Here is a 27,837-nt window from a genome sequence, read left to right as displayed (position 1 = left end):
TGTTTCCTTGAGTGTGGCTTGATTTATATGAAAATGTGTGTAGATGTATAACAACAGAATACTAGAGAAAATCGCTTCTGTGGAGCACACGTAAATAGATGTGGCAGAGAAATTTTTTATCAGGCACCCTAGAGTACAACTTCTAAAAGTGTATGGTTATTAAGTGATCGGGAGTGACAGTAACCTGTAAGCTTCATGGAAAAAATTATTGGAAATGATCAGGAAAATTATCAGGGGAATGTATAATGAGGAGATAAGCTTGCAGTAAAGGCTCTATAAACTTGTTTAAGTAACAAAGTGGAGGTGGCCTTTATAATTGTGTAATGATGAAAGACTCTGGGTGTTCCACAGCTATACTTTCTGCCTTTTTCATTTTCTGGAAGTGGTTTAATTATCCTCTAAATTCCTGTATCTCTTTGTTTATAAATGAATATGACACATATACTGCTTTTTATAGGTATTGTTTTTGTACTTGCATTTTTTTCCCAAGAAGTTAAGTTTAGAGAGGAATCCTACTGTATACCTCTTTGTATGTCTACTTCTAGTAAAGTGCCAGGTATTAAGTGCTTGATAAATATTTGTTGGTGAATGAATAGGGTTTTCAGCAGTATTCTTTAAAAGTGAATCTATGTATTTCCTGAATGTTTTAAAAGTATATTAGCCAAATTATTTAAATTGTGTACTGTGCATATTATTCTTTTTCTAGTGGTGATGTGATTCATATGGTACTGTGTTTGATATTCTTCATTTGTCTCTCCAGATCTACCCTTCACCATTCCATTCTGCTCCCATGCCCTCCAGCTTTCAGTTGGGATCAGCTGGTAGGAGGCACCATCAGTAGATCAGAAGGTGGGAGATGAGTGAGGTTAAGGTATTTTATTCCTCCAACTCCCTCCCTGCTGGATCTTCTTGGGTTAATTGGGTTGTCCTACTGAAGGCTTAACTTTCTGGTGTTCTTCCCCATACAGCTACTCTCTAGAGTTCTAGGAAACAGTCCCTCCTCTTGCTTATTTCATGACGCAGGATAGTAAAGGCTTTCTGCTCTGATAGTCCCAGGATATTACCCTAGCCATACTTTTGTAAACAGTCTTTTTATTAGACTCTTTACAGTTACTCATTTTGAGCATGTCTGATTGCACCTACTATTAGTTCTCGGAGATTCAAATATAACTTTTAACCTAAATGGTCCTTCATGCGTACTTAGGTATTAGGATCCTGGAGGTTGGGAGAAAGAGGTGTTTTGTGAGAGGACTTCACACTTGTTTTTGGTTTTTTTTTTAATAAATAAGGTCTAACCTTTATTTAATTAATTAATTTATTTTTGGCCTCCCCGTGTGGCATGTGGGATCTTAGTTCGCTGACCAGGGAACTGGAATTTAAATAATTAGCACTCTTATTTGTCTATGTATTGCTTTCTAATTATTAAAGAAAAACCATTTGTTGATTATTCTTAAGTTTTTTTTAATAATTATGTTTACTGTAACTCAGCTTTATTTGGTTATTATGTCATCAATATAGAACTAATCATGTCTTACTAGCAAAGTCACCCCCAAAAGTATATCTGATGAGAGAATATTTATCTTAAAAAGATAACCATTTGTTGTGTTCCTTGAAGTTTTCTCTTTATAATAATTCATGTTCATAAAAAATTTTATTTAAAAAAAAAGTTTTCTGCCTCTCCATTAGTCTGAAATCCAGAATTTCTTATTATGTTTTTTTTTTTTAAAGATAGCTTTATCACCTATACATGTATGCTTATATGGAATATTGTTTTGTTTACTTGTTTTTGAATTTTATGAGGAGGAAATAATATTTTATGCAGTTTTCTGAGGCTTTCATTTATTTCCTTCATCACTATATAACCAAGATTAATTCATGTTGTTATGTATTCCTACAGTTAACTTTTTTGCATTACTGTATTTCATTGTCTGACTCTACCATAATTTGCCTATCCATTCTCCTGTTTATGAGCTTCTGAGTTGGATACCTGGTAAAATTCACCCACAGCAGTAATTTTGAGACATCTTGATAAAAATACTATATTTTAAAAGATAAAGAAAAAAAATTCCTAGGCTCTTCAGGCAGAAAGATGAAATATCTTACAAGGGCAAGAGATTATATCAGATTTCTCAAAAGCAACCTACAACTCATGGCAACTATGGAGCAAATTTTTCAAGAAACTCAAGGAAAGAAAATACAGGCTAAGGGTTTTTATTTCTTGGCAAACAGTCCTTCATGTGTCAAGGCTATAGAAAAAATAGTTTGAACGTGGCAAAACTCAGATAATTCTGTACATATGTGCCCTATTTCTTTTACAGTAGAAATGTGCAGACTTTTTTTGTAAAGATCTAGATAGTAAATATAATTTAGGCTTTGTAGGCCATACAGTGTGTGTTGTCACCACTCAAATCTGTCATTGAAGCTGTCCACAAGCAGCTGTAAAAAATGCATGAATGAATGAGTGGGCCTTGCTCCAATAAAACTCGATTTACAGAAACACTTGGTGAGCCGGATTTGGCCTGTGGGCTGCAATTTACCAACATCTCTCCTAGAGAATAAGCTCCATATAATGAAGAGGTGAATGGGAACACTTCAGGTAAAAGACTGATCGAGAACATTTCATGTATTGAATTTCAGAGCTAAGACTGAAACAAGGGTGGTGGGGATGTCAGTAGATAACTGGTATGCAAATGTTTTATGTTCTGTCCAAGTAGAAATAATGCAACTAAAAATGGGAAGAGAAGGAAGAGAGAAAGAGGAAAGCAGAAAAAGCACATGGATTGTTGCATAGATAATAGGTAGGAATCAAAGGATGCCATTTAATTCTTGGCATACCTAAGGGTCTGTTGGACCCAGTTTTAGTTTTTTAGTTTCTTTTTTGAGCAGGCCTAACTATCTATGAAGACTGTTGTTTCATAAATTTCATTCTTTCTTAGAAGTCTTCCAAAGAACAAAGAGAACATTTACTTATTTAGAACATACGGAATAAAATATTCTATATGTAATTACCAAGATGGATCTGTTGGACCCTTTTACAAGTCTAAGATACATGGTGGGATCTTCGTGCTCTTATTTTTCCTATATTTTGAAATATTTTGTTATTTTATCATTCTAGGAAGTCATTGCACATCAGTTGTTCCCAACTATGCTAAAATATTAAATTACTAAGAAAATAAGCTGTTTAGAAGGATGATGCCACAGTGAAATATATTGTCTATATTGTCATCTTTCAGTTTTCTTATTGCAGTGCCCAAATTATTTTATCAAGTTTAAAGAAGGCATAAGAGAAGACTGGAGGCATCATCACAGTAGCCCGTTTTTAGCTTTTATTGAACACAATTGAGAATTAAAAATTTTTCATTTATTCCTATAATGATGATAGTGGAATTGATCATTTACATTAAATCTCAGATTATGACTCTTCATAAGATGATATCCTAAATAATTTTTTCAAGCTCAAGAATCAATGAGTGAACAATATATTTTTATCTTTTAGTTTATTTATGCCCCAACATTTATTTGACACAAAGAGGTTTGCTATGTTTAAATTCTTACTGAAATTTGCAAAACATAGTTTTTCACTATCGTCTTAGTCTTCTATAAATTATTTATAACATGACTTGATAACATAAAACAAATAAAAGGAACAATTGAACCAAGATAGTGAATGTTGATTACTATTGTTCCTGGTATACCTAGGATTAAAACTGACATATAGATGTTAAAAATTAAGTAGGAAAGAAGAGAATTAAGGGCACTATGAAAGGTATAAACATCAAGGAAACCACTAGAACAAAAATATAAACTTTCTTAAATACCAAAAAGAAAAAAGAAAACATCAAATAGAAAAAAAAAAACCTCAGAAAAATATCGTAATTCACACAGTAATTATAAAATAATATGACAGAGTTGAGATCCAACATATATATTGTCAATAAACATGAATGAGATTAAGTTGCCTGTTTAAAGAAAACATTTTCAAATTGGTGCATAAAGCAAAATCCAACTCTGTGTTGCAAATAGAAGACACATCTGAAACACACTGATTCAGAAAGGCTAAAATGAAGGGATGAAGGAAGATTTACTAGGAAGATAGATACAATGAGAAAGCAGGTGTTGTGATCCTTATGCCAGAGAAAGTAGAATTCAGGCCACTAAGACATTATATGAGATAAGAACACGTTATAATATAAAAAAACCCCACAATTCACCATAAAGATATAATATGTAATAGAAGAATATCAATGTACCAAATAGCCCAGCAACCACCTATATAAAACTGAAATTATAGCTGATGCAAAGAGAAATAGATAGCATCACTGTCAGTAGAAAACAGGTCAAGCATTACTCTCAGTACTTGACAGGACAAAAGAATATATATATATCAAACAATACAGCCTGATTGTAGACAATGTTATCTTCTCAAGTGCACACAGAAAACTCACAAAAAGTAAGTTGATCATATGTTAGGGTAAAAAGAAAATATCAGTAGTTTCCAGAAGGTGGAAATATTAAAATTAAATACCTGAATATTAAATAAAGCCTTTCTGTTGGGTGAAAAGGGAAGTAAATACTAGCTTAAATTACAAAATTGCCAAAAAATAATAACACCTATAAGTAAAAACACCTATAAGAATCTATGAAATACTTTTAAAGCAGTTATCAGAGGAATATTTTTAGCATTAAACAACTATATTAATATGATGAAACTAAATGAACCACATCCCCAACTCAAAAAGCAAGAAAAAGAACAACAAACTAAACAAAAAAAGTGCCAGAAAGGAAATAATAAAAATAAAAGCTTAAATTAATGTAAGAACAGAAAAAACAATAGATCAATTTATAGCTTACAACTTTTTAAAAAAATAATAAACAAAATAGATAAGCCACTAGCTCATTTAATCAAGAAGCAAGAGAGAAACCACAAATATACAAAATAAGAAATGACAACGAGGAAATAATATTGATAGGAAATTAAAAAAAAATATGAGACTGCTTTGTATATCTATGCAAATAAATTTGAAAATTTTGAAGAAATGGATGATTTCTTAGAAGATAACAGTTTCCCAAAATTGAACCCAGTAGAGATAGAAAGTTTATATAGAGTAATTTCCATAGGAAAAAATAAAGAAAGCACCAAGCTTAGGTGATATTACAGGATAATTTTAGCAAAGTTAGTAACAAGATAGTCCCAATTCTCTTAAACTGTTTTAGAGAATAAAAAGGGAAGGAAAACTCACAAATTTCTTTTAGAAAGCAAGTATAACATTGCCACTTATACCTCATACATTTAGCACAGAAAAAATTACATGTAAACGTGTAAGAATAGCTAGGAAAAGATTACAAAGGAAGAGCTATGAGGGGACTTGTCCTACTAGCTTTAAAGCATACTGCAAAGTCTCCATAATTAGAACAGTGTGACAGTGTGATAATGTGGCATGCATGTACAGAAGGACAGTAGTATAGAATAAAAGTCCAGAAACATAGTCAACTAGATAAGGAAGTCTATGATGGGCAGAGTATAGAACAGGTGGCTTCTCTCTGCTCTGTGATATCTGGGACCTCATCTGGGTAGACCTGAACAGGTGGGGTGACTTGAATGTGGCAGGGGGCTGGAATCATCTGCAGGCTTTTCACTCATATATATTGTGTCTCAATTGTGATGGCTGAAGGCTAATCTCAACTGGGACAGTTTTTAGGTAACTTACACAGTCTGCATGCAGTTTGGACTTCTCAGCACGCCAGCTGAGTTTTAAAAGTGTGTCCTAAGAAGGAACATCAGAAGAACAAGCATTCCACAAAAACCAGGCAGAAGCTGCATAGCTTTTACGACCTAGCCTTAGAAATCACACAGCACACGTCTGTACTCTCTTGATTGAAGCAGTCACAAACCCTTTGATTCAAAGGGAGGGTTCATAGATCCCACTTATCAGTGGTAAGAGTTTAAGAGAATTTGGGCTATGTTTTAAAGCTGTTTACGTATCTAACAGAAATACGTATCAGTTCCATTCCAAGGAATTTATCCTGCAGATACATCTCCAGAAACACAAAAATACGTTTTTTTTTTTGTATGCACAAGGTTATTTATTGTAACATTATTTGGAAACTACTTCAATGCTAAATGTAAGAGAGTGGTGGATAAACTCTGGTACACCCACATTAGTTAGTGGTCACGCATTTGTAGAAAATAATGATGAACTGTGAAATTAAATGGAGTGATTTACAGGATATGTTGTGATCAAGTATATAGTATATATAATGTACTACTTTTTGTACATTAGCAAAGTAAGGGAAATTAGAAAATATACTTATGCCTGCTTATATGAGCAAAAAACATCAGAAGGATGAACCAGACAGCAGTGCTGTTGATTACTTACAAGGGGCAGTGGAGAATGGTGTGGAAAGGATAGGAAATGGAAAATGAAAATGTTTCCCTGAGTTTGTATTTTTTAAAAATAGTTTGGACTTTCAGAAGCGTATTGCCTTTAGAAACATATTATCTATATATAAAAATTAAATCAACAAGGAAAGGAAGAAAAGAAAGCTCTAGAGTAATGCAAACTGAAACTAATGAACCCAACTGTGTTTCAAATGAATAATAGTCATGCTGAAAGGGGGAGAAAAGGACTAATCCAAGTGAGTTTTTAACATGGTGTTTGCCTTTAGTGTGTGTGTGGTTGTGGGGAAGAACTGCCAACAAGTCTTTTAGGTTTGTATTTTGAAGGTTTTGGTGAAACAATTCTGAAATTACTTTAGATGTATGGTTAGACTGAAAGAATGAGTAATGTGTTGATATTGTTGGGAACAAGAGTTCCCAATGTGGAAGACAGGAGATACAAATATGAAATGGAGAAGGCCAGGGAGAGTCCTGCCTGGATGGATTGGAATTGGAGGTATCAGCATGAGCTTATGATTAGAAGGTAGATGGTTACAGATACTTGTTGATTCTTCAGAAAGGGTCTAGGAGCGAAGATACTGCAGTAGTAGTGAACCTGTTGATTCCACATATTCCCAGATATAGTTTTTAATAAAATTCCTATGAAAAGAAACAGGGCTCCTTGGAGAAATGGCTGATTTTAGGGCTGTGGTAGGGAAAAATAAAGATGAGCCTGGTACATCTTGTTATGTTAAATATGGAAGTGCTCAAGAAAATTCTGGGTTATGTCAGAAGAACTTAAGGGTCAGCTTGAAGGGGGTTCCATTGTACAGTCTGGGATAATATGAGCATCAGAATAGGAAAGTAATAAACTACAAACCACTGGAAAAATAGGAATCCATGAGCTTACACAAACTGATAGGCACAAATAGAGGAGAAGAAGCCTCTTTCCTACACAGAATGCCGACTGGCATTGCTGGAGTTGAAAAATCATCATTTTGCAACAATCATAGTAAAAATTGATCTAGAAAAGAATCAACAATGGATGCTAAATCTAAGGGGTTGGGAATGAATTTTTGATGAGATGTGCATGATATTTAAGTGTCTTTCCCATGGATTGTTTATAGGGTTCAGGGGAAAAATAGTAACTATGTAGTGTAAAAAATCGGTTAGAACCTTGTCCAGGTGATCAAAATTAACATTACAAACCACGGGAAACTGGACATTCTGTGCCTCCGGATATGGTACCTGCTAAAGGAAACATCACTTAGAGCAGAGTTCTGTAAACTTTTTCTGTAAAGACTTACACAGTAAATATTTTAGGCTTTGTAGATCATACAGTCTCTGATTTACTCAATTCTTCCATTGAAGTTTGAAAGCAAGCCATGGATGATATGTAAATGAATGAACATGCCAGTGTGCCAGTACGTCTTTGTTTACGAAAATGAGTGGCTGACTAGATCTGGCCCAAGAAGCATAGGTTACTGACCTCTGGCTTACAGTATTCTGACTGGGAATGTATACCTGAATCTAATCATGAAGCATATCATATAAACTTCAAATGAGGAACATTTTATTTAATAAGGGGGTGAGCTATATTCTTCAAGAATGTCAATGTCATGAGAGAGGAAGAAAGGCTGAAAAATTGTTCCAGATTAAAGAAGGCTAGAGAAATCTGACAGCTGAATGTGGTAAGTGATACAAGACTGGATTCTACACTGGACACATTTCAATTCACAAAATGAAATATATATGTGTATTAAACAGTGTGTAAATGTTAAACTTCTTGACATGGATAACTGTAATATTGTTTTGTAAAAGCAAAGGCCTTGTTCTTAAGATATACACCAAAATATTTAGGGGTAATAGGAATGATCATTTCTATTGTGTGTTTGTGTGTGTGGTGTGTTCACACGTGCATGTATACGTGTGAAAGAAAGAGAGATGGAGAGAGGGAAATAAACTAATGATGAAACAAATGGGACAGAATGTTAACAATTAGTGAATCAGAGTAATGGGTATATGGGAATCCTTTGACTGTTCTTGCAACCTGTTTGTATCTTTGAAATTATACCTAAAAGTGCTAAAATAGATTAGAGGAAAGAGATGTATGTTTTCTCATATTTGGTTATATAGGATATATATTTCAATAAGAATTCTTGTGAACTTAAGCTGGCAGTAAAGGAAATGTCAGTTCGTCTTTTTTGCTATACTTAGAATTACAGAATTTTTAGGGAATCTATAAATCTCAGAGGGGAATTTATGTGCATGGTTTTACTAACTTGGACCATAAAGCTCTTCTGGGTTAGTCCTGAGGGAAATTTGTTTCACTTTAGGTTAGCAATACCTCATAAACTTTCTAAGAATCTCAATGTGAATCTCAATGTTAGTATAATATTAATGTTTCACTGTACTATTTTTCATGCCTTTAGGATTTGGGAGGTATAGTTGGGAAGCCATTATTAATGTCATTTTATGTTAACTTTTTTCTTTTGATTTAAAAACCATTAGATATTGTATTTTTAGGAAGGTAATTTTTTTCTCTGTTAAGTGTAGTGATACTATGTGGCTTTCTCTTCTCTTCAGTTCTTAACATCACATGTTTTTTCAAAATTCTGTGGTGAATTTCAAGTGTAAATTGGACATTGCTTTCAACCCACTGGTTATCTGGAAATATAGATCTACAGAACACAGTGTTAGGTGGTGGGAATTAGGAATTTTTAATACATGAAATCTCTCCTTTAAAAATAATCATAGGAATCAGAACACAAACTTTAACTGTGCTTAAATTAGGTTTGGCATTTGTTGTGTAGTTTAATTTGTGAAGAACTTTCAGAACTAATTAGGTAAAGTGAAACAGTTGCAAAGTAATAAGTAAAATATTTTAATAAATTGCTGGGTTTGTGTGACAGAGGCCACTGTTAATATGGTATACATTTTTATATTTACTAAATGTTTCCAAAAATACCACAATAAAAATACTTTAGTTTTGGTAAGTGGAATTAAACCATTTGCTTTTAAAACTTTATAACCTATGTAAATATTATACATATATTTGAAAATATGCATTGGTTATATTGAAAAATTTTAGTAGATGTGCATTCAGGATTCAGAAAATTCTGGTTTTCTGTCTGTGCTTAACATTCTTTCATTGATGGAAGTATCAGTCCCTTAAAAGGCAGCCATCCGATTATTTTACATATTTAAAAATTTTATTTATGTTTAGAAGAAATATGCATTTCTTGTAATTTGCACTTGGTTTTTCATGACTATATAGAACTGTACATGTGCAATTTAATCACTCTTCCACATATTGGCCCTAAAATATTTTGAGATATCTTATTTTCAGCTTATCTTCCATTCTTTAGATAAGCATCTTAGTTCCTTCAGTCTTCACATAACAAGCTTTCCACTCACATCTTTTTAACAAGATGTTAATGATTTACCTTAACACAGATGTTAATGATTTAAAGAATATTTTCTAATAATAATAACAACAGGCCTTACTCTGTGCTAGGTGCTGGTGTAAGCATTTCACAAGTATTAACTCATTTAGTCCTCAGCGTGAACATGCAAATTTGTGCTCTTTTTACCCCATTTTACAGATAAGGGAACTGAGGCACAGATGTCTCACACAACTGGCCAGTGATCACACAGCTAGTAAATGGCAAGATCAGGATTATGTAAATATAAGATACACATTATCTTAGTTGACCCTTAGTCATCTTTATCACACTCCTATCACAGGACAGACTGTACTGTGATGATCTATTCAAACTTATCAGAGCCTAACAGAGCAGGATGTGTTACCTAATGTGAAACCATTGCTTTCCCTTGTTCTGGGCATCTTTTATTAATATTTTTATTGCAACCTAAACTTATATTTTATACTAATATTATTATTTTGACTTATAGTTAGCTTACAGACAACAAAATTTATTACTTAGTTCATTGGTTTTTGTTCTTTATATAACTGCTGGGGAGTAAGGTATACTTTACCCTGTACTTGTCAATTTAATGTTGTAATCTCAGTGAAGGGCTTGACATATATTGTTAAAATAGTTTCAGCTCATCATTACTTTTGATTCATAATTCTGGTATCTAAAGATTTAATTAACTCCTCCTTTTATTAAGTCAGTGGTTGTTTAATAAGTACAACTTCTATGCCTTCGTCCTAGGAATTGACAAAAAATGTTGAAGAGCAAACTACTGGCAATAAAAAAAATAAGGATGAGAATGTATAGGTTAAAAGAGATTCAATAGACACATCAGGCAACTTCAATGTGTGGATCTCATTTAGATCCTGATTCCAACAAACTTCCAAAAAAAAAGAAGCTTATAAGATAGTTAGAAATCTGAACACTAATTGGATACTTGCTGATATTAAAAATTATTAACTTTTTTTTTTGGAGAATCCAATGCAAACCTCTAGGGGTTTTGGAGTAAAGCCATAATCTCTTCTACAGATAACTTTTTGAGGAACAGTTTCTGTTTTGCTAGCCAGTATAATTCTTCCCACTGTCTGGAAGACTTTCAGTTGTTACTGCTTTTCCTAGAAATGCTTGGTGTAAGTCATCTGGAGTTCTCTTTGTGGCAGGATTTTAAAATCACAGATTCAATTTATCTGATAGTTCTAAGACTACTCAAGTTTTTTCTCTCTTGTCAGATTTGGTAACTTGATTTTATTTTCAGAATTTGTTCATTTTATCTAAATTTTCCAATGTATCGATCTAAAGTTCTTCATAATGTGCTTTTAGTGAAGTTTAAAATATTTTATAGCCCTATCCCCTTTTATATTCCTAATATTGGCTACCTGGGTCTTCTTACTTTTTGTCTTGATCAGATTCTCCACAAGATTGTAAATCTTAATACTTTTCAAAGTACCAACTTTTGGGGTTATTGATTTTCTTAATATATTCATTTGTCTATTTTATTAATTCTTATTTTTATTATGACCTCATTTTAATATATTTTGATTTGTTATGCTTTTTTCCTTTTTATAATGATGCTTAATTCATTATCTTTCAGGTTTTCTTCATTGAATTTTTAAAAATATATACATTTAAAGCTGTAACATAAACAATGTAAACATGGCTATAGTTGTATCCTACATGATTTGGTATGTAGTATTTTAATTGTTATTTAGCTCAAAATGTGTTTAAGATTCCATATTAATTTCTTCTTTCACTAATGGGTTATTTAGAAGTGCAGTTTAAAATGTTCAAACATGGGGTTTTCTAGTTATTTATTTTTTATTATTAATATCTAGGTTATTGTATTATGGTCACAGAACATATCCTACAGGCTTCCTCCCTCAAAATTATTAGGGAATATTTCAAAAATACTTAAAGGTTGAAAGAATTATGCAGTGAATTCTCATAGACATACTACTTACCTTCTACAATTAATCTTTTGCTTTTTCACTTACCAGTGTATGTATCTATTTCTCTATCCATCTATCTATTTTTTTGGTATATTTTAAAGACTGTTGCAAACATTAGTACACTTGACTTCTAAATATAATAGCATGCCTGTTGTTAACTAGAGTTCTGTACTCATGTTTTTAATGTAAAAGTTACATACAGTGGAATGCACAAATTTTGTGTACAATTCAATGAGTTTTGACAGAACATACATCTGTAACCCAAATTCATATCAAGTTACAGGACACTGACCATTACTTGAGAAAGTTCTCTCCTGATCCTTCCCAGTTGATACCTGCCCTGCTTCCTGGTTTTTTTCATCATCAAATAGTTTTGCCTGTTTTGGAATTTCATGTAAAGGGAATCACACATCATGCACCCTTTTAAAAATAAGGCTTCTTTCACTCACCATGATGCTTTTGAAATTTATACATGTTGTGTTTATTAGTAATTTGTTCCTTTTTGTTGAGTGCTTTTTCAGTGTATGAATACATTGCAGTTTCTTTGTTCATTTTCTCATTGATGAACACCTGGGCTGTTTCCAGTTTTGGACTGTTATGAATAAAATTTCAGTGAACATTCTTGTACAAGTCAACTAGTAGACATGTTTTTATTTCTCTTGTCTAAATACCTAAGGATGTTGGTTGGGTCAGGAGGAAGATATATCTTTAATTTTTTAAGAAAGTGCCAGACCTTTTTTCCAAAGTGACCTAATACATTTGTTTATTAAGTTTAGTTAATTACTTGTGTTGTTCAAATCTTTTAGATCTTTACTGATATTTTGACTGTTCTGTCAATTGCTGGAAAGGGTACATTAAGTTTTCCATGATGATGTTGATTTTGTAAATTTTTCCTTGTAATTTTTTCAATTTTTGCTTTATATATTTTGAAGCTTTATTACTCTCTTGGAATATTGGTCTTTTAAAATTCATATGTAGTGATCTTTACCTTTAGTAATCTTTTTGCTGCTTTTCCCATAAAGACTACTATTGTATTCTGATATATTGTGGTCATCCCGCAGAAGGGAATCCCCAATATTTGCTTTGGATGTTGAGGCCGATGGTGCCAAGAGAGTATGAAACACGAATACCAAGAGAGTATGAAAGACTTATTATTCACAAAATGAGGCTTTCTGACGTGTGCAGGGCAGGCTCCCAAGCAGGTCTGAAAATGGCTTGAGAGAGCAGGGAAAGGAGATTGGCTTGGTTATGTAATTTTACAGTGTGGGTAAAGTAAGGGAAACATTCATGCAAGCTGGGTCTTGCTTGGCTTAAATTTCCCCTTGGCACCATAGCGGGGAGTAATAAAACAGTTGGTGCTTTATTTATAGTGATCCCAAGGTATCCTTGCCAGTCTGTTTCACAAATCACTTAACAATTAACTTAATAAAAATCTTTTCTCCTGTATTACGTACTTCCAGTGATCAGTCATTCACATGAATAATGGTATTGTCTTGGAATAATGTGTTAGCAGGGAAGGTGGTGAGGAGTTGTTGGATTCTAGATTTGTTTTGAAAGTGGTGACAACAGGAATCACTGAGAGATCATGTAAAATGTGAGGAAAAGGAGTCAAGGATGGCTCTAAGATGTTTGGTTGAGCAACTAGAAGAATGGAGATGCCATATACTAAGTGAGGGAGGCTGAGAAAGGCAGATTTACTTGTCACCAGCACATCTGTGTGTGTGTGTAAAAACTTCAGAGTGCAACTTGATAAGCTTTAACAAATCGATATAGTTGTTTAAGTGCTACCTCAATTAAGATATAGAACGTTTCTATTACTCCAGAAAGTTTACTCGTGACCCTGTGCAGTCAATCTCTCATGATCCTCTAGCTCCAGGTAACCACTGATCCGTTTTCTGTCAATATAGTTTTGCCTCATTTCAAATTTCATATAAATGAAATCATGTGGTATGTGGTCTCATTGTATTGGCATAATAATTTTGAGGTTCATCTAAATTTTTGCTCGTGTCAGTAGTTGGCTTCTTTTTAATCTTGAATGGTATTTCATTGTATGGATAAGATATAATTTGTTTATGTGTTCACTAGTTAGTGGACATTTGGGTCCAGCTTTTAGGTCTTTTGAATAAAAGCTGTTGTGAATATTTGCATACAAGTCTTTGTTTAGGCATATGTTTTCCGTTCTCTTGTGTAAGTGCTGAAGAATGGGATTGCTGGGTTATTTGCAGTTATGACCCAGTGTTTCCTCGCATTTCCTGTGTCATGAGAACAATAGCAAATGATAATAAGAAACGTGTAGAAAAAGACATGATTTACAACATACTCAAATTGCTTAACACCAGTGACTTTTTCTCATTTTCCTCATTATCAACTGCTCTTTTTAATTACTCAAGTAATAAATAACAATTACATAAAGGTCTGCAAATTCAAATAAGCAAAAAAAAAAAAAAGAATTACAGTTTTCAATAGCTATGATAAGTATAGAAGAAAGGCAATGATTTTGTACATTTTTAAAATTGAGCCCCTGCAGTAAATTCACTCATTAATTATAATTTTAAAAAATAATGAATGATAATATTTATAAGGTGTAGCAGTAAATGGATGGAGTTTCTCACTTGAAAGTGACCAGCCTGGGTGCTTAAGGCCTGAGATTTTTTTAAGAAATAAATATACAGTTGTTCTTTGGTTGAAAGAGTTTCCTTTCCCCATTGAATTACCTTGGTACATGTGTTGAAGAGTCAACTGACCATTTATGTATGAGTCGACCTTTGGTCCATTAATGTATATTATGTTTAATACCACACACTATTGATTACTGTAGCTTTGTAAATCAGGCAGTGTCAGTCCTCCATCATTTGTTTTTGTTTGTTTTGTTTTCAAAAGTTTTGGACTCTTCTAGGTCCTTCACATTGCCATGTAAAATTTAGAATCAGCTTGTCAGTTTATTAAGAAAAAGCATGTAGGGATTTTAATTGGGGTTGCATTACATCTATAAAGGGGGAAATTGAGCCTTTAACAATATTGAGTCTTCTAACTCATGGGCATGGTATATTTCAGCATTTGGCACCCTACAACTTTGCTGAACACACTTACTATTCCTTGTAGCTTTTTGGTAGATTCTTATTTTCTATATAGATGATCATGTGTTATGCTCATGCTAATAAACATTCTTCTTCCTTTTCAATCTATATACCTTTTATTATTATACTGCTAGGATCTCTGGTACAATATTGAGTAGAGGTAGTGAGAGCAGACATTCCTGTCTTTTTTTCATATTTTAGGAGGGAAAGCTCCAGTCTTTTAATTACTGTAGTATTACATTAGCGGTATGTTTTTTAAATGCCTTTTATCAGGTGAAGGAAATTCGCTTTTATTCCTAGTTTGCTGAGTATTCTTCATGAATAATGTTAAATTTTGTCAAATAATTTTCTGCATCTATTGAGAAGATCATTTGTTCTTTTATTTTCTTTGATTTCTTAATATGGTGAATGACATTGACTTTCAGATATTAAGCCACTATTGCATTCTTGGATAAATCCCACTTGGCCATAATGTATTACCCTTTTCATATACTGCTAGAATTGATTTGCAAAAATTTTGTTAAGGATTTTTATGTTTATACTCATAAGAGATATTGGACTATAGTTTACTTTTCTTGTAATGTCTTTGTCTGCTTTTACAGGCTGTAATGGTAAAATGATTTGGGGAGTGGTAAAATGGGGAGTGATAAAATTTGTGGAGTGTTTCTATTCTATTTTCTGTAAGAGTTTGTGTAGAATTGGTATCATTTCTTTCTTAAATGTTTGGTAGAGTTCACCCGTGAAACTATCTGGCCCAGAAACTTTCTTTGTAGGAAAGATTTTGACTATGGCATTTATTTTCTTTAATAAATGTTAGCAAAATTCAAATTATCAAATTTCTTTTTGAATGAGATTTGGTAGTTTGTGTTTTCAAGTAATATGTCCATATCATTTAAGATGTTAAACTTATTGGCATAAAGCTGTTCATTATATTCCCTTATACTTAATATTTGTGAAATCTGTAGTGATATCTCCTCTTATATCTGATATGAGTTATGTGTATCCTATTTTTCTTGTCTGTCTGACTAGAGATTAATAGGTTAATCAATTTTATTGACCTTTTCAAATAACCAGCTTTTGTTTCCTGTTTTCTATCATATTGATTAATGCTTTGTTACATTTCTTCTTTGAGTTTTATTTGCTCTTGTTTTACTGATTTCTTAAGATGGTAGAATAGATCATTGAAATGAGATTGAGACCTTTTTCTTCTTTTTAAAAATATAAGTATTGTTGTAAATTTCCTTCTAAGCCAGTAGTTCTCACACTTGATGCATAGGAATCACCTAGAAGGTTGTTAAAATAGATTGCTGTGCCCTAATCCCTGATTTTCTTATTGATTATGTCAGGATTGGTGCCAGGGAATTTGCATTTTTAAAAAGTTTCCAGGTAATGCCAATTGATGCTTCAGGGAACCACTGTTGAGAATGACTGCTTTAAGTACTGCTTTAGCTGTATCCCACACGTTTTGAAATGTTGCATTTTTTGTTTCCATTTAGTTCAAAATGTTTTCTATTTTTTTGTGTGTTTTTTTCCTTTGGCTCCTGGGTTGTTTAGTAGTATTTTGTTTGATTCAACTATTTGAAGATTTTTCCGATATCTTTCTTGCCATTATTTCTTGTTTAATTCTATTATTGTCAAAGACTATGTTTTTTAAAGTTAAAATTTTTCTTGAGTCTTATTTTCTGGCCCAGAATATGGTCTACCTTGGTGAATGTTACATGTGAATTTGAAAAGATGTGCGTTCTGCTGTAGTTGGTTGGGGTGTTCTATAAATGCCAATTATATTATGGCTGATGGAGTTATTCACGTCTTCTATATCTTTACTGATATTCTGTTCAGTATTTTTCTTAGTTCTTGAAAAACCAGTGTAGAAACCTCCAGTTATGATTGTGGATATATCTATTTCATTTTTAAGTTCTATTAGTTTTTGCTTCACTCATTTACTTATTTTTAATTTTTTAATATATAATTAAAATTAATTAATTTTAACTGAAGTATAGTTGATTTACAGTGTTGTGTTAGTTTCAGGGGTAGAGCAAAGAGATTCAGTTATGCATACATATATATCTGTTTTTTTCAGATTCTTTTCCCTCATAGGTTCTTACAAAATATTGAGTATAGTTCCCTGTGCTATACAGTAGGTCCTTGTTGGTTATCTATTTTACATATATGTTTCACTCATTTAAGATGTTCTGTTATTGGGTGTTACACAATTAGAATTGTTGGTTCTAATGATAAATTGTCCTCTTTCAGTCCCAGTTTCCTTCTGTTGTCTTTTCTGCCTGAAGAACTTATTTTAGTATTTCCTTTAGAGTAGGTCTGCTGGCCATGGATCAGCTTAATTTTTTTTACATCTGAGAATCTGTTCATTTTACGTTCATCACTAAAGGATATTTTTGCTAGATATAGAATCCTGAGTTATAGTTATTTTTATAGTTATAGTTATTTTTCAGCACTTCCTTCTGTCCTGCATGGTTTCTTAGGATAAAATCATAGTCATTAACTGTTGTTCCCCTATAGGTAATTTGTTATTTTTCTGTAGCTGCTTCTGAGATGTTTTCTGCACTTTTAGTTTTCAGCGATTTCATTGTGGTGTGAATTTCTTTGAATTTATCCTATTCGTGGTTTGCTCAGCTTCTTGAATCTGTAGGACTATTAATTTATTAACTACTTTTTAATTTTATTTTTGCAGAGGTTACTCTAGAGTTTACAATATGCTTATTTAGCTTTTCAGAGTCTACCTTTAATTAATGTTCTACCACTTCACATATAGTGTCAGAAACTCAGACTAGTATCCCTGCATTTCCCTCTTTTAATATCATATCTCATGTTATGAAGACCATAACAAATTGTTATAATTTTTGTTTTGGACACTTAATTATCATTTACTGGGAGGGAAGATGAGAAATGACACCTTTAATATTTACCCACGTATCAGATATTTCCTGTACTCCTCATTCATCTATGTAAATCCAGATTCTGTCTGGTTTCAAGTATCATTTTCATTCAGCTTGAACTTTTTTACAGGGCAAGGCTGCAATAATATATCCTCTCTGTGGTTTTTTTTTTTCCTTTATCTGAAAAAGGTTTTGTTTTACTGTCACTTTTGGAAAATATTTTGTGGGATATAGAATTCTACTTTGATAGTTATTTTTTGGTATAGAATGCTGGGTTAATGGGTTTTTCCCCCCTTCTCAGTAGTTTAAAAGTGTAACTTCACTGTCTTCTGACTTGCATGCTTTCTGTTGAGAAGTCAAGTGGCATTCTTATTTTTGTTCTGCTTGTTCATCTTAATCACTTCATGCTATTCCTTGGCGTGGGTTTCTTTATTTCTTTTTTTTTCTCCTGCTTGTATATCATTGATCTTCTTGGTTTTGTGGATTTATAGATTTCATTAAATTTGAGAAACTATTTTTTCAAACATCATTTCTGTCTACCTTACCACCACACTTCTTGGACTTCTATCATAGTAGATTAGACTACTTGATATTGTCATACAGGTCCCTGATATTCTGTTCATTTTTTTTCAGGGTTTTTGTTTGTTTTTTTCTGTGCTTCATTTTGGATAGTTTCTATTTCCATATTTTAAATTCATTGTTCTTTTCTCCCAGAGTATCTAATCTTGTGTTAATTCTATACAATGTATTTTTCATTTCCAGGAGTTCTGTTTGAGTCTTTTTTATCTTCTATTTTTCCCTTATCATGTTCATGTTTTCTGTAACATTATTGAACATATTTGAGTATATTTATAATAGCTTTTTAAACATTCTCTTCTTTTAATTCTATCGTCTTTGTTATTTCTGTCTCTATTGATTGATTTTTCTTCTTGTTATGGGTCATATTTTCTTTGCCCTCTGTGCCTGTTAATTTTTTAATGCATTTTGAACATTGTATGTTTTTACCTTGTTGGCTGCTGGACTTTGCTGTATTCCTTTAAAGAGTGTTGGACTTTGTGCTAACATGGGGTTAAGCTTCCAGTGTAAGCATTTTGGAAGATTGCTTCTGAGGTCTGTTAGAGTGGATCCAGAGCAACTTTTAGTTTATGGCATCATTGTTTTTAAGAACAAATTGGAACCTAAATGAGTCACAGTGTAGAGTTACTTAAATAAGTTATGTATCATCAATACAATGGAATTTAGCTGATAAAAAATAAAAAACGGGACCTGAAAAGATGTCCCAGATGTTAAGTGAAAAAATAGTTGTAAAATAGCATGATTTTTTGGTACAGATATTTACAGGTATGTATGTACATGCAAGTCATATACATTTGTTTTGTATATTGTAATAAAATATTCAGAATTATAGTTTGAAAATATTCTGAACATAGCAATTTGTGAAAAATACCTCTAGATAGTGGGCTAGAGCAGAAGGTAACATTCACTTTTGCATTATACACCTCTTTATTGCTACAATATTTTTTGGTAAGAAGTATGTTTATCTTTTTTTGTTAAAAAGAGAATGAATAAAAACATGAAAACCTTCAGTTTGGCTATATATATATAGCTTTATATATATATATATGGCTTTAATAAGTGTTTGAAGTATATTAAAGAAATTGTTCCTGATAAGTTATTATTAACTTCATTCTTTGGAAATTACCTCCAAAATGTAATGCCCATTAGTTACAAGAGTACTCTGAAATTTCTTCAAATATGTTTAGTTTTCTCTAAGTAAAATTGGCTTTAACAACCCTTTTTGATACTTCTTTTATGACTACTTTTATGACTGTTGAAATATCACATTCTACACTACCTTAAAATTGTGTAAGTGTGAAGAATTTTTAAGTATCATCTCTATTTTCTGTTATTTGCTTTGAGTATTTTCAGTGAGTTGTCTAGTATGCCAAAGTTGATGTGAAAAGTTAGGGGGAAGACGGAAGTGTGGTCTGGGTGGATATTTAAAGACTAATAATAGATTTCTGTATAGTTGCTCTTTATAATCTAAATTTTTTAAGGCCAACGAGATGTGTATTTTCATCTTCATATTTTTAAAAATATGCCTTGCATATGATTGGGGCTTGTTTTAGTGAATTTGCCATAGAAATAAGAGTCCCTTCTAGATATATCAAGCAGAATGGGAACTTAATATAGGGAGTTAATTACAAAAATCCTAGAGACACCAAAATGAGGGTATCACCCAGAAATCTGGAGCTGCTACATACCCAGGCTGGAGCTTAGGGCCACATTTGTAATTGAGCTACTTACTGTAGGTGCTACCCCTGCTGCTGTTGCTATAAAACCACCACTGCCATTACCTACTGTAGTCACCTACCTGTTCCTTCTGTTAGAGAAGAAAGCAGAATCTTTCTTCCTTTTGCCTTCTAAGCTCTCCCCAGTACTTTCATTGGTGGAAACTGACAGTAACAAATCTGTCAGCGAGTCTTGGAAATTTCATTTTTAGGTTTTTATCAATAATACAAAGGACTCTTAGAAGGGACAGTGGGACTCATAACCAAGAGATAAAAGACCAGCAGAGTGCTAAAAATTGTTAAGGGCAAGAGTCATATCTTAATTTTAGTCTTTGTAATATCAGTGACTAAACTCAGAGCCTGTGACATAATAGGCTCTCATAAACTATTTGTTAAGTCTTTTTTTTCAGGTTTGTTTACAAATACAGAAATGTATGTGAGAATAAAGTTTTCATTTTCTCTCTCACATACAAAAATTAGATATTTTCAATATTTCAGAGTTTAATTAAAATTTGCAAAAAGACCAGTCTTACTTACCTTCAATCCCTAGCACCCAACATAGTAACTAGCACATATTTATTTATTTATTTAAAAAATAAATTTATTTATTTTGGCTGCGTTGGGTCTTTGTTGTGGTGCGCGGGCATCTCATTGCGGCGGCTTCTCTTGTTGCAGAGCATGGGCTCTAGGCATGTGGGCTTCAGTAGTTGTGGCACATGGGCTCAATAGTTGTATCTCGCGGGCTCTAGAGTGCAGGCTCAGTAGTTGTGGCACATGGGCTTAGTTGCTCCGTGGCATGTGGGATCTTCCCAGACCAGGGATTGAACCCATGTCCCCTGCATTGGCAGGCGGATTCTTAACCACCTAGCACATATTTAATAATTTTTTTAATTAAATGATTATTAGGTATACTTTACTCATAAAATGTGGTATTAGAATGAACTTGTTGGTAGTTTGGTGGTATATTAGTTTTATTTCTAAATACTATTAGAGTTCATGATTTATCTTCTTTCTCTTACAGCATCAAACACTTGGCTTGTTCCGGAAACTAAAGGAGCTATTGTTCAAGGTGGATATGGCCATACCAGTGTGTATGATGAAATAACAAAGTCCATTTATGTTCATGGCGGCTATAAAGCATTACCAGGCAACAAATATGGATTGGTAGATGACCTTTATAAGTATGAAGTTAACACTAAGACTTGGTGAGTAGATTGGGCAAAAGTACATTGTACATCTTGTACTGGTCATTTCACATATGCCAGAGTTTCTCTAGGGTACATAACTAAAAGTGAAATTGCTGTGTGTGAGGATATTCACATCCTTAACTTTACTACCCGTTGCCTAATTGCTTCTCAAGTCACTGTGATAATGTACACTTCCACCAGCAGGGTATAAGTGTCCTTGTTTCTTCGTAGTCTCACCAACACTTGGTAATTATGAGGATATTTTCCTTTTGCCAGTGCAGTGGATGTGAATGGTATCGTACTGATATTTTAATGTGCATACCCTGATTGCTATAGTGAATAAGCATATTTTTATGTGTTCATTTGCACTCGTGTTTTCTATTTAGTGAATTGCTTATTGATTTTTCTAGGTATACAAGTTTTAAAATAGAATTTTTGTTTTACTCCTTTTCTTTTGTAGGACCTGGGAAGTGACCCCCTTTTTCTTTTTAAACACTAAACATTCTTTCAAACTTATATGAAATTACTTTATGTGTTTAAATGAAATACAGTTTTCCACCAAATTGTGATTTGTTCTATCCTCTTCACTGTCACTTTCAAACATATATTCTAATTTACACTTTATTTGAAAAAAGGGAGATGAAATTTAAAAAATGAAGACTTTTCCTTTGGGTAATTTTCCTAATTTTCATTTTTTTAGTTTAATAAAATGCAGTATTATATTTTAGTAGATAGGCTACCTTGTTGAGCTATTAGTTAATGTGTGTTTAGAGAAATTCTTTTTCAATGGGGAGATGGATTATTCTGGACTACTATTTCCACTGAGAAAAATTAGGAATTACATCTTTTTAAGGCATCATAGGACTATAAAGGCAGTCCTATTTGTTGGTCAAGATTAAGGAGAGATAGAATGAAAAAGGAGGTATGATTGGCATTTTGCACAACTTTTGTCCTTGAGACAATTATAAATCCTGAAAACTGCCTGAGAAACTGAGCAGAGCTTTCGTCAATCAATATGGAGGACCAAAATGGATTTCTAGGTGTGCCAAGGAATAGAGGTCTTGTTACACACTTAATGATGTAGTCTGGTTCCTGAAGTTCTAAACCTATGAGTGAGTATAAACTTATCTTTGAATCATCATGGTCTTTCATTGGTTTTGGTGCTCTGCCCATAGTCTAACTTGTGGCAGAGCAAAAGTAAATCCTCTCTTGAGGAAGACAATATCATACAGAGCCTCAAATTATTTCATATACAATATCTGTTACAAAACAAAAAATAATACGGCTTAGGAAAAGAAAAGCCATGAAAAAAACCCAGCCATTTGAAATATACCTATAGGATAATGGCATTTTCAGACAGAAACTTTAAAATAATTAGGATTTTATGATCAAGGAATTAAAATATAAAGTAGGAAAATATTAACAAACAACTGGAAACTTTTACTAAAGAATCAAATGGAAATTATAGAAATGGAAAGTAGATTAAATGAATTAAGAATTCTTTGGATATGTTTACAGCAGGTTAGACACAGCTGAGGGGGGATTAACGAAATGGAAGATGGGTCAGAAGGAAATACCCATGTTGAAATAAAGAAAGACAAAGAATGAAAAATAAAACAGGGAAAGAAATATAAGGGACTTGTGGAAATGTTCTAACATGCATGTAATTGAGATCCAGAAGAAGAGGATTGAGAAGATAATGTGGAGCATTGTTTGAAGTCTTAAATGACTGAGAATTTTCAAAAGTGACAAAGGATAGCTAGCTACAAATTGAAGAAATTCCTTGAGTACCAAGGGGGTGAGTACAAGGAAACTTACACTTAGAAATGTCACTGTTGGGCTTCCCTGGTGGCGCAGTGGTTGAGAATCTGCCTGCCAATGCAGGGGACACGGGCTCGAGCCCTGGTCTGGGAAGATCCCACATGCCGTGGAGCAACTAGGCCTGTGAGCCACAACTACTGAGCCTGCGCGTCTAGGAGCTTGTGCTCCGCAGCAAGAGAGGCCGCGATAGTGAGAGGCCCGCGCACCGCGATGAAGAGTGGCCCCCGCTTGCCGCAACTAGAGAAAGCCCTCGCACAGAAACAAAGACCCAACACAGAAATAAATAAATAAATAAATAAATAAATAAATTTATTTAAAAAAAAAAAAAAAAAAAAAAAAGAAATGTCACTGTAAAACTGATGAAAACCCAAATAGAATGAGAAAAGCAGCCAGAGGGGAAAAAAGGCATATTCTCTTTAAAGAAGCAACACTAAGACTGACAACTGGTTTTTTAACTGAAAAAACGGAATCTAGAAGACATGGTGTCTTCAAATGGCTGAAGGAAAATATCATCAGTCCAAAGTTCTTCACCCAGTGAAAAACCCTTAAAAAAATGAAAGGAAAACATGTACTTTTCAGAAAAACAAGATGAATTTGACAGCAGCAGACCTGCAATACAGCAAACACTAAGTAAAGAAAATGCTAAATAGATCTTCAAAATATTGAAGTAGAAGAAAAATGATCCTAGATACTAGAAGGAATAGAGAAATGGAAAGGGTATATCTAAGAGATTATTTATTATATAATACTATAATAGTAATAGAGGCTTAAATATATACAAAATTTAAATGCGTGATAATAGCAGCACATAAATCAGGAAGAAGGGTAAACGGTGTTTAACATTACTAAGGTCCTTGTATCATATGGGAATTGATAAAAAACTAATTTATAGTAGACATTAATAGTTAAGGATTTATATTGTAATCATTAGGTAACAACAAAAAATAAAAGTAAAACACTGTATATCCAACAGGTGAATAGAGGGAAAAATGAGAATAGTACTTAATGCATTTGGAAGAAAACAAGAAAGGAATAGAAAGGAAACAAAGTAAAGTTGGGACAAATATAAAGGAAGATGGTATATTTAACTCCAAATATGTCATAATTACACTAAATGTAAGGAAGTAAATAGTCCAGTTACACTGAATGTAGGAGACAAATATTCCAGTCAAAAGCTAAAGATTTTTGGACTGGGTATAAAAATAAAACCTAGCCCTATGCTGCTTAGAAAATATACAAAAAGTATAAAAGTATTTAAAACTGTTGAATCAAAATCAAGATGATTATGATGCTGCCAAGAGGACATTTATAACTTTAAATGCATTTATTAGGAAAGATTTTAAAAAGCTTGAAAATCTGTCTAAGAAGTTAAAAAAGTTAAAAGAACAGCAGATTAATCCCAAAGAAGGGATAAAGTAAATAATGATAGGGAAAAGAAAGAGAATAGGAGATAAAGTACAAATTAGTGAAATAGAAAACAAATATATGATAGAGATGATCATATAGCCACCAAAAATCAACAAAGTTGGTTGTTTGTGAAGAATAATAGGTAAATCCCCACCCAGATTTAGAAACAAAGATTACAGTTGGCCCTCTGCATCTGTGGATTCAACTAACCATGGATTGAAAATATTAAAAAGTATTCCAGAAAGTTCCAAAAAGCAAAGAAAACTTGAATTTGTCATGTACCAGCAACTGTTTACATATCATTTACATTGTATTTACAACTGTTTACATAGCATTTACATTGTATTGGGTATTATAAGTAACCTAGAAATGACTTAAAGTATACAGGAGGATGTGTGTAGGTTATATGGAAATACTATGCCATTTTATATAAGGGACTTGAGCATCTGTGGATTTTGGTATCCGGGAGGCTCCTGGAACCAATCTCTCACAGATACTGAGGGATGGAACCAATCTCTCGCAAATAACCCAAATCCAGAATGAAAAAGGACATTACAGACATTAAGTTCTACAGACATTAAAAGGTAATAAAAGTATATGATAAGCAGCTGTATGACAGTGAATTTAAAAAAAATCAAATGAACCATGTCAAATGTCTAGAAAAATGAAACCAGAATTGACACATGGAAAGATAGAAAATTGGAATAACATTATAGCAAAGAAATAGAATCTATACTTGAAACGTTCTTCCCTTAAAAAACAAACACAAACAAAACAAGACAGAATAAAACCAAAAACTCTCCAGGCCCAGATCACTTTACTTTGGGTGAATTTGCCCAAACATTTAAGAAGTACATATTTAAGAAATGATACCAGTCCTTCACAAAATTTCAGAGAACAGAAATAATTATTTTGCAATTTATGGGGCTGGCAAAACTTTGATACAAAACTATGAAAAAGATATTACAGGTAAGAAATTATAGTGTTATATTTTTCATGAAAATAGATACAAAATATTAGGTGAATCCAGCAATTTATGAAAGGTATAATACATCATTTGGGTTCACTCTAAGAATATAAGGTTAATTAAAAATTCATAAAATCAGAGTAATTAACACATTAAAAGGATAAAGAAGTGAAGGCATATAATCTCAAATGTTGCAAAGAAAAGTTTAGATAAAATTTAACAAGTATTCATGATAAAAACTCAAATACAATAGGAATAGAAGCAGACTATTTGTGTGGTAAAAGGTACAAACCAATAGAAAAACCTTATTGCAAACATTATAGTGTAATGTTGAAAAATTTTCCTTTAAGGTTAGGAATGAATAAGAGTGGCTACTATCAGTGTTTCTATTCAACATTGTATTGGCATTTCCAGCCAGTGAAATAATACAATTAAAGTTAAAGGGAATAACAAAATATAAAAGATATATGGGTAATAGGTTGCTAGATATAAGGTCAATATAAAGAAAACCAATCCAATATAATTCTGTATACCAGGAACAATTAGAAAATGATTTGAAAGCAATACAATTTTAAATACAATTTAAAAGCAATACAATAAAAGCAATACAATTTATCATCAGAACATCAACAACCTGAGACGTAAATGTAATGACATATACACAGGATCTTTCCATAGAAAACTCAAAAACCATGTGAGAAATTGAAGACCTAAATAAATGGAAGATACATAATGATAATTAATTGAAACAATATTGTAGAGATATCTATTCTGCCCAAATTGATCTCTAGATTTAATGTAATCCCAAAACAAAATTGCAGAAAGTATTTTTCTTTTAGAAATTGACATGCTTATTCAAAAATTTATATGAAAATGCAAAAAACCATTCATAGCAAAACAAAACTTTCAGAAGAACAAAGCTGGAAGACTTCTAGATTTCATGAATTCAAAACTACAGTAATTAAGTGTTGCTGCAAAGATAGGGACATAGATCATTGTAGCAAATAGGAATTCCCCAGACAGACCTACACATTTATTGGCACTTAGTGTAACAAAGTTGGCACTACAGAGTCGTTTTTTCAATAAATTATTCTGGGCCAATTGGTATACAATTGAAAGAAATGAATTTGGGGCCCTGCTTCAAATCATATACAAAAATTAGTTTCAGATCAATTGTAAATCTAAGTATGGAATGTAAAATAATAAATATTGTAGAAGATAACGGGTAAATATCTTTGTTTTTATTGGCAAAGAAAGACTTTAAAAATAGTATTTAAATAGTACTCTTAATAAAGGAAAAATGATAGACTGAACTATGTATGTCTAAAAAATATCACTAAGAAGGTGAAAAGGCAAACTGCAGTGTAGGAGATATTTGCAACACATAAAGTCAACAAAGGTCTCTATTCCCGAATATGTAGAGATGTACTACAGATCAACAAGAAAATGTCAGATGACTCAAGGGAAAATGGGCAAGCGACTTGAACAAAAGGATATCCAAATGACCAAAATGCATTTTAAAAGTTGCTCAACCTTATTAGCCACAGGGTAATTTAAATTAAGATAACATTCAGGTACCACTACACATCCACTTAAATGGTTAAGATTTACAAGATTGATAATCCAAGTGTGTATAAACCAGTAGAAGCATTGAAAAACCTTTTGACAGTTTCTCCTAAATTTGAATACATTCACACACCCATATGTAATGTATGTATCCTATGAAATAGCTATTTTAGTTATATATTCAACAAATGCATATATGTATGCAGTACAAATATAGTATGCATATATACTATATTTCAGACACTCATTATGCAGAGAAATTGTCAAGGATAAACCTCATGAATAGCATGTTCATCAGTATTTAGTAGAATATAAGTAACTAATAACATATTTATAAAATTGTCTTATATCATTTTCCAAAACCTCTGACAGCTACATTTTTAGGAAATCACAAAAACTTGATAGTTTAACAAACTAGCTTTGAATACTTTAATGTAAAACTAATTCTCATTATACCAAATTTAAGAAGCTAGAAGAAATCATTTCATGTAACCAGATTAGCATTAATATGAAAACATATTTCAAGTATATGTGATTTCAAAGATTTTTTAAAGTACAGAATTAATATAGTACCACAGAAGCACTATCTACAACATCCTGTATTTATAAGAATTCCAATTTCTCAAAAATGATTCCTTTTGTATTGTTAGGATGTTTTATTAATTAGTACTGTATTATCCTTTGCTAAGAGACTTTTAATTTGCTGTAATGATTTTGAGTACCAGGGCCATTATGGTCTTGATTTCTTAGCCTTGTTAGATGAGGTGTCTCATAACGTTTTTTGCACATATATGTTTGTAGAGCTTGTAGTAGGAGCCCACATCTTCATTTTTCTTCTATGTCAAGGCTTTTCTGTGATAGTAGA

At 32.5% G+C, this 27,837-nt stretch overlaps 1 protein-coding gene across 1 annotated transcript in view; it reads left to right on the top strand.

Annotated features, from left to right (window-relative positions):
• The window catches only part of ATRNL1 (attractin like 1), a 688,151-nt gene that overhangs the window by 69,481 nt on the left and 590,833 nt on the right, over positions 1 to 27,837 (top strand). The window contains exon 9 of the mRNA XM_036829651.1: positions 21,046 to 21,229. Within this exon, the coding sequence (XP_036685546.1) occupies positions 21,046 to 21,229 (184 nt within the window). The remainder of the gene's footprint in view (positions 1 to 21,045; positions 21,230 to 27,837) is intronic.

The sequence above is a fragment of the Balaenoptera musculus genome, chromosome 16, assembly GCF_009873245.2.
Source record: "Balaenoptera musculus isolate JJ_BM4_2016_0621 chromosome 16, mBalMus1.pri.v3, whole genome shotgun sequence".
Classification (NCBI taxonomy): Eukaryota; Metazoa; Chordata; class Mammalia; order Artiodactyla; family Balaenopteridae; genus Balaenoptera; species Balaenoptera musculus.
The sequence above is the reverse complement of the archived record's forward strand: the minus strand, read 5'-3'. Positions and strand labels throughout refer to the sequence as shown.